Source organism: Ovis aries, chromosome 9, assembly GCF_016772045.2.
Source record: "Ovis aries strain OAR_USU_Benz2616 breed Rambouillet chromosome 9, ARS-UI_Ramb_v3.0, whole genome shotgun sequence".
In the NCBI taxonomy this organism is placed as follows: domain Eukaryota; kingdom Metazoa; phylum Chordata; class Mammalia; order Artiodactyla; family Bovidae; genus Ovis; species Ovis aries.
This window is the reverse complement of record NC_056062.1, coordinates 83,521,128-83,531,367: the sequence shown is the minus strand read 5'-3', so window position 1 is coordinate 83,531,367 and position 10,240 is coordinate 83,521,128. Positions and strand designations below refer to the sequence as shown.

The following is a 10,240-nucleotide window of genomic DNA, read 5'->3' as shown; positions in this document are numbered from 1 at the left end:
CCTCCCAAATATATCAAGGTACTAATTAATACTGATAAAGAACCTATATTTTTAGATCAGACTGCCTACCACGTACTAGCTGTGTGATCTTAGTCAAATTACTGAACCTTTCTCTGAAGTGTCCTAATCCATGTTAAAGAAGCTAATGAGAATAATAATGCCTACCTCATATGACTGGTAACCACAACTAGAGAAATCCTGGAATGCACACAATGAAGACCCAGAGCAGCCAAAAATAAAAGCAAATAATTTATTTAAAAACAATAAATAAATAAATTGACATTGCCCTCCAATCTTGCACTCCACCAACAGCATGAACCAAAACACCTGACTGACATAGAGGAAAAGTTGGGACCCAACTTTGTTATTTTACAGTTCTACAGATGTATGCTCAGTTATATCAAGATTGTATATTAAGTCCATTTACCTTTACCCACTAATTTGAAATATTATCTTCTACAAAGGTTTCTGTCTCTAATAATAGCAAAGAAAAATGTTCACTATCAACATATAAAATAAAGAATTTAAAATCTGAGTGTCAAATTTTCATCAAAGCTACCTTCTTTTCCTCCCCTCAAATCTAGGAGCAAGCAATTTTATCTTGATGCTGTGATGTCTTAATCTTTAAAAGGAACATGGAGAACAATTTAGATAAACACATTATTCATAGTCTAATTCTAAAAACATCACAACTAGCTGCTGCTCCCATAAGCATGAGAAACAAATGGTCCTGTGTGTATGTTTTTAGCAAAGTACTACTATATAGCGTTGTCCCTTTCTAAGCTCCTGCAGTTCTGTGAAAGAACTATATTAAGATCTGTGCTCACAATCCTGAGACTATGCCACAGTCAGGTCTAGTGGCAGAAGAAACCCTCAATTGGGACATTTGTCCTTTGGCATCTGTCATTAAGCAATGCAAAGCATAAAGTAGATTACCAAAGGTCATGTTTTAAAAGGTCTGCATTGTCCAACACACACTCCATCCTGTTGTTATTGGGCTACACAGTAACCAGATTGGGTTGCAAAATACACACTGCTTTTCTAAGAAATTATAAAGAAAAAATGTAAGATATCTCAATAATTTTTATATTATTTACACATCAAAATGTAAAACTTTGTGTATATTCATTAAATAAAATATATTATGAAAATTTACTTTATTCTCTCTTTTACTTCTTTAATGTAGCTACTCCAAGACTCATAATTACAAACATGTCTCATTTTGTATTTCTATTAGACCACAGTATCAGTTCACAGCAATAGAACTTGTAACTTTAGGACATGACCTGAAGGATTAGCTGTGACTCTTGGAGACCACACGTAAAAGCTGCAATCACAGGGATTCCTAAAAGTTCAGTATGAATAGTAGATAACACAATACACTAGGAAGAAAGAATTATTCACTCTGCAAATATGGATTAAGCACCAATTATTGCCAGGAACATGCCTGGCATTAGATCTGGACTATAGACTCCTTGATAACTGTACAACTTTAACCTTGTCAAAGCATTAAATTTCTCTGAGCCCCGTGGTTTGATGTGTATAATTGACCTTGCCTCAAGAGAAGAGATCAGAATGAATGCACTCTTGAAATTCTTTTCTGCATCAAGATCTATGATTCTGTACATATTTCAAGTTTGTAATCAAAGTCTCTAACTGGCTATAAAACTATATTAGAAAAGCTTATATCGTAAATTTATAAACAACATTTTTTACACATTATTTACTATGAACATTTTCTCTCAGCATGTAAATAAATTTATTCAGTGTGTAAAACATTCAATTCTATAATGGATAGTGAACTACAAAGAGAAATAAAATCATATTTTGCACCATACTCTGACAGTTTTATTTTGAGGTACATAGATTTTTTTCATTAACTTACTCAATATTTATATAACAAGTTCAAGGAAAGATGCTATCAAGGAAACAAACATTCATAGGGATAGTTCCTGTTCTTAAGTAACTCATCTTTGTGAAGCTTCCCTGGCCAGAGTTATTCCTAAAGGTAGATTTAATTACTCCATTGTTCATGTCTCTATTACATTCAACACATTTTTTCTGTTTATATTTCTGCTTCCTGCCTAGACTGTAATCTCCTTGGCAAAGGGATTATCTTATTCATCTTTGAATCCAGTACTTAACAAACAAGGGATGCATGTTGAACACTTGACATGTGGCTATTATCGTAACCAATAAGGAAGAGATGGACAAGCCGTGCCCTAGACGTGATACCCTGAGAAGAGCACACCATCAGCTATGCAGTATTTTTGCCAAGAATGCATAACCTCAGTCCGTTATTAGGAAACATCTGACAAGCACAAAGTGATAAACATTCTACTAAGAAAGTGGGGCACAAGGGATTACATTCTTACAAAATATTAATGTCATAAAAGACAAAGAAAGGTTGTAGAAATGTTCTATATCAAAGAAAGCTAAAGAAACATGACAATTAAATGCCACACCTTATCCTGGACTCGATCTTTTACTGGAGTGAAAAGACTCCTATCAGGGATATTATTAGGTCAGTGGACAAAACTGGAATATGAATGATAGATTAAGGTATTGTATTAATGCTAATTTTTGAATTTGATAACTTCATTATAGTTATGTAAAAAAATATTCCTATTTTTAGGATATACATGGAGATACCTCAAACTATTATAATATATGCAACCTTCAAATAGGTCAGCAAAAAAGTATGTCCACATGCATACATGAGCATACATGCACCACACATGTAAATACCCATGTAAACATACATGGAGAGAGCAAATAATAAAGCAAAATGAACCTGGTAAAGAGTGTGTGCATACTTCCCTTGTACTGTTTTTGTGTTTGCAGTTTTGAAATTATTTCCAAATGAAATGTTTTTAAAAGGACAAATATATATATACATGAGGCTCAGCTTCACTGCTGTTCACAGAAATGCAAATTAAAACAATGAGAAAGCACATTCACTATTAGCAAAAATTTAAAGGATGAATAGTATTCAGTAAAGGCAAAGGTGTAGAGAAAGTAATACTGTTTTCACATAATGTTGAACAGAAATTGACAAATCCTTTTAGAGGATAATTTAGCACTTTAATCTATTAACCCTTTAACCTTTTAAACCCAGAAGTTCACTTCTAGGAATTTTCCTTTAAAATTGCATGCAGTATGCATATTGACAAGACAATATAAGGTGGGCACTTCAGTATTGTTTGTAATAGCAAAAAAAAAAAGGTAGATAACCTAAATAAGAAGAAGTGGCAAGAATACAAAAAAGATCTTCATGACCCAGATAATCACAATGGTGTGATCATTCACCTAGAGCTAGACATCCTGGAATGTGACGTCAAGTGAGCCTTAGGAAGCATCACTACAAACAAAGCTAGTGGAGGTGATGGAATTCCAGTTGAGCTATTTCAAATCCTAAAAGATGATGCTGTGAAACTGTCACACTCAATATGCCAGTAAATGTGGAAAACTCAGCAGTGGCCACAGGACTGGAAAAAGTCAGTTTTCATTCCAATCCCAAAGAGAGGCAAGGCCAAAGAATGCTCAAACTACCACACAGTTGCACTCATTCCACATGCTAGTAAAGTAATGCTCAAATTCTCCAAGCCAGGCTTTAATAATACATGAACCTTGAACTGCCAGATGTTCAAGCTGGTTTTAGAAAAGGCAGAGGAACCAGAGATCAAATTGCCAACATCTACTGGATCATCAAAACAGCAAGAGAGTTCCAGAAAAACATCTACTTCTGCTTTATTCACTATGCCAAAGACTTTGACTGTGTGGATCACAATAAACTGTGGAAAATTCTGAAAGAGATGGGAATACCAGACCACCTGACCTGCCTCTTGAGAAATCTGTATGCAGGTCAAGAAGCAACAGTTAGAACTGGACATGGAACAACAGACTGGTTCCAAATAGGAAAAGGAGTACGTCAAGGCTGTATATTGTCACCCTGCCTATTTAACTGATATGCAGAATACATCATGAGAAATGCTGGGCTGGATAAAGCACAAGCTGGAATCAAGATTGCCGGGAGAAATATCAATCACCTCAGATATGCAGATGACACCACCCTTATGGCAGAAAGTAAAGAAGAACTAAGCCTCTTGATGTTAAGTGAAAGAGGAGAGTAAAAAAGTTGACTTAAAGCTCAACATTCAGAAAACTAAGATCAAGGCATCCAGTCCCATCACTTCATGAGAAATAGATGGGGAAACAGCGGAAACAGTGGCAGACTTTATTTTGGGGGGCTCCACAATCACTGCAGATGGTGACTGCAGCCATGAAATTAAAAGACGCTTACTCTTTGAAAGAAAAGTTATGACCAACCTCGACAGCATATTCAAAAGCAGAGACGTTACTTTGCCAACAAAAGTCTGTCTAGTCAAGGCTATGGTTTTTCCAGTGGTCATGTATGGATGTGAGAGTTGAACTACAAAAAAGCTGAGCACCGAAGAATTGATGCTTTTGAACTGTGGTGTTGGAGAAGTCTCTTGAGAGTCCCTTGGACTGCAAGGAGATGCAACCAGTCTATCCTGAAGGAAATCAGTCCTGAATATTCATTGGAAGGACTGATGTTGAAGCTGAAACTCCAATACATTGGCCACTGTTATGGTATTCTTGACAGACTGGGACGTGGGGACAGGAGTCAACGAGAAGAAGGTGAAGAAAAGAAGGATGCGAGGGACCCAAGTCTCTAGTGGAACAACGGTACTTTATTCCTGGCAGTGTGTGCTTATATATTGCTATACAAGGAAGCTTTAGGCAGAAAAATAAAGTTAAGTAAAAAACACCGAAACCAGACGCGTAACAACATTAACTAAGGGAATAACAATAGTCATAGGGCCATAACAACAGTAACTAGGGGAATAACAATCGTCACAGAGCCAAAAGACAATCCATGTATTGCAAGTAAGGTAGTATGACTAGTAGTTTTACAGGAAAGTAAATGGTTACTAAAAGGAATCCATGTATGCATTCTGCCTCATGACCTCAGTCCTGAGAACTGCGGGCAGCTCTGCTTGTTCCTGTTTTCCAGGAACTGATAAGGAACAGAGGGCCCTCAAGAAACAGAAAACATATAGGATTCCTTAAAATTAAACGTTCCCTGAAAATACCCCCTTTTTATTATTGTTGTGAAAAAGGCCCTGACCAATTGAGTTTGTTTAGTTTGAGCAATTTTTGTTGAAAGGCATCGGTATACAACAAATATAATTACCAGGACAATTACCAATGTTACAGCACCAGACCCAATACTATGAGCAATACTTTGGAACCATCCTTAAGGGTCTAGCCCAGATAATTGATCAGCTAGCTGTTCAGCTAAAGTTTCCAAATTATTCGAAGAGGGCAGACTTTCAGAGAAGGTTTTGAAGATTTCTTTTTGTAATAACTACATTTAGGGAAGCATATCGTGTATGTCTTGCAAATGAAATTTGATTTGCTCCCAGTCATAAGCACTATAGTCGAATTGAACAGGGATAATACAAAATTGAGCCGAATTCCAATCACATTTTAGTATTATTTGCTTCTGTAAATCTATTAATCAATCTCCAACCCATTTGATGGCTGATTTTAGTTTCTGTATTTCATCTTGAACTTCCTCATCTATCTGAGCCTGAGTGGCCCACATAGTATGAGCATCTCTGGTCTAATTTTGAATAAAATTATGTGTTTGAACTGAGGTTTGTAAAGCAATGTCTGCGACAGCAGCAGTGGTGCAAATGGCTACTAATCCCAAAATACCAAGAATTAACCATCCAGTGAATCATTTAGATCGCTGGAGTAAGTTAGTGAGCAGCTGGGAGGCAAGTCCTGACATGGGACCCTCTTTCCAGGGATTCATTTTTCAAAGAAACAGAGGAATTAAGACAAGTATATAATTTGTAATCTATACAAGTCACAAAACATAGAGTCTTATTAAACTGTAAGTTCTCTATAGCTATAACAAAAGGAAGAGGAACATTAGCTTGTATAAAATACGAATGACTATAATGAAAGGAACAGTTACTATGAGTTGAAGAGCAAGCCCAGCAGAACCATACAAGCACAGTCATGCCCATCAGGGACCAGCGGTTGAAACACTCTTGGCCCTTTTGGCTCTCGGTTGCTGTATTGTTTCTGTAGAGTTCCACAAAAGTGTCCCAGCCGCTGTTCTCCTGGATCCAAGGCTCTAGGTGGCCATTTAGGTAAGTGGCCATCCAAGTTGTGAGCTGACTCACCAATACCTGCATCTCCTTGTCTGTGCTTTCCATGCTTAATGCCCCACTGAAGGAGAAAAAGGCCACAATGTGACCCCAGTTCACCCCGTCCAGGAAGAGCTCACACACTACCTGTTCAAAGCTCTGATATGCTGTCCCTAGGGTGATGTGAAGCTGGGACATTCAGGTCACTGAATGTCTATTGGTACCTCAGTTCAAACTCATTGCCTGCCTCCCTCAGGGCTTGCTTTACTGTTGCCATGGGGATCACTTCCCTGGCGTCCAAGCTTCTGCTGTGGCCAGTGGCTCCATTCACTGCAGGGCTACCTGCCAGGTGCCAGGATGGGTTGCCATTGATGGCATTGCTGTATCCTCTCTGGGAAAGCTTGTAAGAGAGAAAGTCAACCACTAGTTCCCAGTTGCTCTGAGATATTTTTATAATAAGGATGGGTTCCACCAGTCTGTTGTCTAAAATACCTGTAGTGAAAAAGGGGGTTAGGTATATAGGTCCAATAAGTATGATTAATTCAGCTTGAGTGGGGGAAGCAAAAGCAAGCAAAGCAAGCATAACAACAAAAATATTTTCTGGATTCCAAGGCATTCTCTGTTGAGAAACCAGATTTTTATCTTGATTAGTAAGGGTTTTTGTTTATCCCTAAGTAAGGAGATCATCGGAGAAGGCAATGGCACCCCACTCCAGTACTCTTGCCTGGAAAATTCCATGGATGGAGGAGCCTGGTGGGCTGCAGTCCATGGGGTCGCTGAGAGTCAGACACGACTGAGCGACTTCACTTTCACTTTTCACTTTCATGCATTGGAGAAGGACATGGCAACCCACTCCAGTATTCTTGCCTGGAGAATCCCAGGGATGGGGGAGCCTGGTGGGCTGCCATCTATGGGGTCGCACAGAGTCGGACACGACTGAAGCGACTTAGCAGCAGCAGCAGCAGCAGCAAGGAGATCATAAGGTCGATGATGTTGAGGGCGGTGCTTCTTGGAGATTTTTAGAATCACCATGGCTTGTTTGGAATTTTTCTCGGGAATTTTGTCGTTTCTTTTTTATTTGGAATGCTGGAGGATCTTCTGGGGCAGATCTTCCAAAGAGGAAGCCAGTTGATTTTCATTGGATCTACCTGGAGAAATACAAGCATACCCTTTTCCCTGTAAGATTAATTTCCCAGATTTCAATTGTTTAGTTAGCCCATCTTAATACCAAATGGGCAGAGGAAGAGAAGTGTCTTACAATTCCTAGAAATGTTTTTCTGCTTATTTCAAGATAACTCCTTGTGGTAAGTTTTAAAAATTTAAAACAAATAAAGCTGTATTAACAATAGTTATAGGTTTAAAGGATATCTTACGTTAGAATCTAGTAAAGTCTGCTCTGGATAGGGAAGATAGAATTGTTCCTGTGTAGTCCTCCTTTTTAACTTTTTTTATTTGTAGTTTCAGTGTGTGAAATGGGGGAAGTGTGGTCCCTAATAATGGACTGTAATTCAAGAAAAAGTTGTTGAATAATAACTGATTAGAATTTGTGGTAGAAGTTTCTATATTTTTTAATACAAAAACTGAATTTGAGGGGTCAGAAATTATATTAATAGGGTAAGGATGTAGGTGAATAACTTGAATAAGAGCATATAATTCATTTTGTTGGGCAGAATGGAATTTAGTATTAAAGACTTTATATTCTTTGAAAGACCAAAATGAGGCTTTAGCGTTTTTTGGTCCCATCTATATAGAAAACATCAGTTTGAGGTATAGGCTGTGTTGTAACAATGCGAGAGATAATAAATTTAGTATTTTTGAAGAAATTTCAAAGTTTATTATAAGGATAATAAAATGAAATCTCTCCAAAATAGTCTAAGAAGGCTATTTGAAAATTGGTAGAAGTTTCTAATGCATTTTCAAATTAAGCTTTATTAATAGGTAATATAATTTTGTGAGGATCAGAGCCAATTAAAGTCTTAGTTCTATTTCTCCCATTGATAATTATTAGAGCAATCAAATCAAGATAGGGTGTAAGTGACTTGGTCCCTCTAAAATGGGTATAGATCCATTCTATTGAGTGTTCTTGTTGGGCAAGAAGTCCTATGGGGGAATGGAGAGAAGGGAGTACAAACAACTTCAGAGGTAATTCAAGTCTAATATGAGTAAGAAACTGTTTTTGTAATTTATTTTGTACTAAACAGAGTTCCTCTTGTACCTCTTGTGAAAGTGAATGAGGGATATTTAAATCAGGATCTCCTTTCAAAGTATTAAATAAATTAGTCAGTCGATCATTTGCAATGCCTAAAGAGGGTCTAATCCAGTTTATAGCACCTAAAAGTTTTTGAAAATCATTCAAGGTTGATAATTTATCAACACAAATTTGTGTTAGTTGGGGAGTAATATGTTGTCTATTAACAATAGATCCTAAGTAATGGTAAGGTGTAGAGGTTTGAATTTTTTCAGGGGCAATAATTAATCCAGAGTCTTCTAAACATCGTTGAGCTATGTCAAACATATGTTGAGTTTCTAAAACAGATGGAGCTGAAAACAATATATCATCCATATAATGAATAACAAGAAAGTCAGGAAATTGTTTTCACACAGGTTCAAGGGCTTTGGCTACATAATATTAACACATGGTGGGAGAATTCATTATTCCTTGAGGCAATACAGTTCATTGATATCATTTATGAGGCCCAATATGATTAGGAAAAGGAAGAGAGAAGGCAAACCTTTCTCAGTCTAGAGGGTGTAAAGGTATAGCAAAAAAGCAATCCTGTAAATCTATAATAATATGCCAGTTTTGAGGAATAGTGGTAGGTGATGGAATGCCTGGTTGCAGTGTACCCATAGGTTTCATAGATGCATTAACTTTTTGAAGGTCTGTTAAGAGATGCCATTTGTCAGATTTTTTTAATTACAAAAATGGGAAAATTCCAAGGGGAATAAGATTCCTCAATGTGTTTTAATTTCAATTGTGTATTGACAAGTTCCTTAGTAGCCTCTAGTTTCTCTTTTGCAAGGGGCCATTGCTCTCTCCAAATAGGCTTGTCACTTTTCCAAGTTATTTTAATAATTGCACCATTGTGAGCAGTGGCCCCTAGGAAAAACGTGGAATACATATTTCAGCTTGCCATTGCATAAGTAAATCTCTTCCTATTAAATTAAGCGGTGCATCTATCACATAAGGTCATAATGTTGCAGGCTGGCCTTATGGTCCCTCACATGGATATATTTGGACACCTTGATAAACCTCTTGTACTTTGGTTTGAGAAACTCCTGCAATTTGGCAAGAACTTCTCTGTATAGGCCAAGATTTGGGCCATAAGTGTTTGCAGATAATAGTGATATCAGATCCAGTATCAAGAAGATCAAAAAATTTTTTGCCATTAATTTTGATATTTATATTTGGTCATACATATTCAGATACTACTGATGTCCGTAAGGATTGTTTTTGATCTGTATTGTCAAATCCACCTGTCTGTATGTTATCAGAGGAGTTAATAGAAATTTAAGGTAAAAGAAGTATTTGAGCAGTTTTGTCCCCCTTTTTGAATTGCCATAGTATCTGAGATGACATCATAATTTGAATTTTTTCCCTTATAATCTGAATCAATTACTTCAGGGTGAACAGTAACTCCTTTAGAAGTCCAACTAGATCAGCCAAGTAAAAGACTGAAGGTTTGTGGGGATAGGGGTCCAAAAAGTCTAGTAGGTATTCTAGAAGGGAATACTTGAGGAAAAAGGTGAAAATCATTTAAGGCTGGTATATTCACAGCAGCACTGCCGGATGTTGAGGGTTTGAAGGAAAAGATGCAGTTTGCCCCTGGATTTTGTTGATGGGGACCTGGGGAGTCCCCAGCTTGGAGTTTCCCAAAATAGGCTTCCCTTCAATATCATATTTAGATTGACATTATCTGGCCCAATGTATCCCCTTACGGCAACGAGGGCAAACTCCTGGAGGCTTTTTAATAGTTTTAATTTTTTCTGTGTATTTTTTAGGACAATCTCTGTTTTAAATGGGTCTTATCCCCATATGCAAAACATCCTTCATT

The 10,240-nt window shown here is 37.2% G+C and overlaps 1 protein-coding gene across 1 annotated transcript in view; it reads right to left on the bottom strand.

Moving 5' to 3' along the window:
- Nucleotides 1-236: 236 nt before the first annotated feature.
- LOC105610887 (bcl-2-like protein 1) overlaps nucleotides 237-10,240 on the bottom strand; it is a 38,453-nt gene continuing 28,449 nt past the window's right edge. Inside the window, 2 exon segments of the mRNA XM_060393514.1 lie at nucleotides 237-6,380; nucleotides 6,382-7,333. Coding sequence (XP_060249497.1) covers nucleotides 5,790-6,380; nucleotides 6,382-6,801 — 1,011 coding nt within the window. The 5' untranslated portion in view covers nucleotides 6,802-7,333 and the 3' untranslated portion in view covers nucleotides 237-5,789.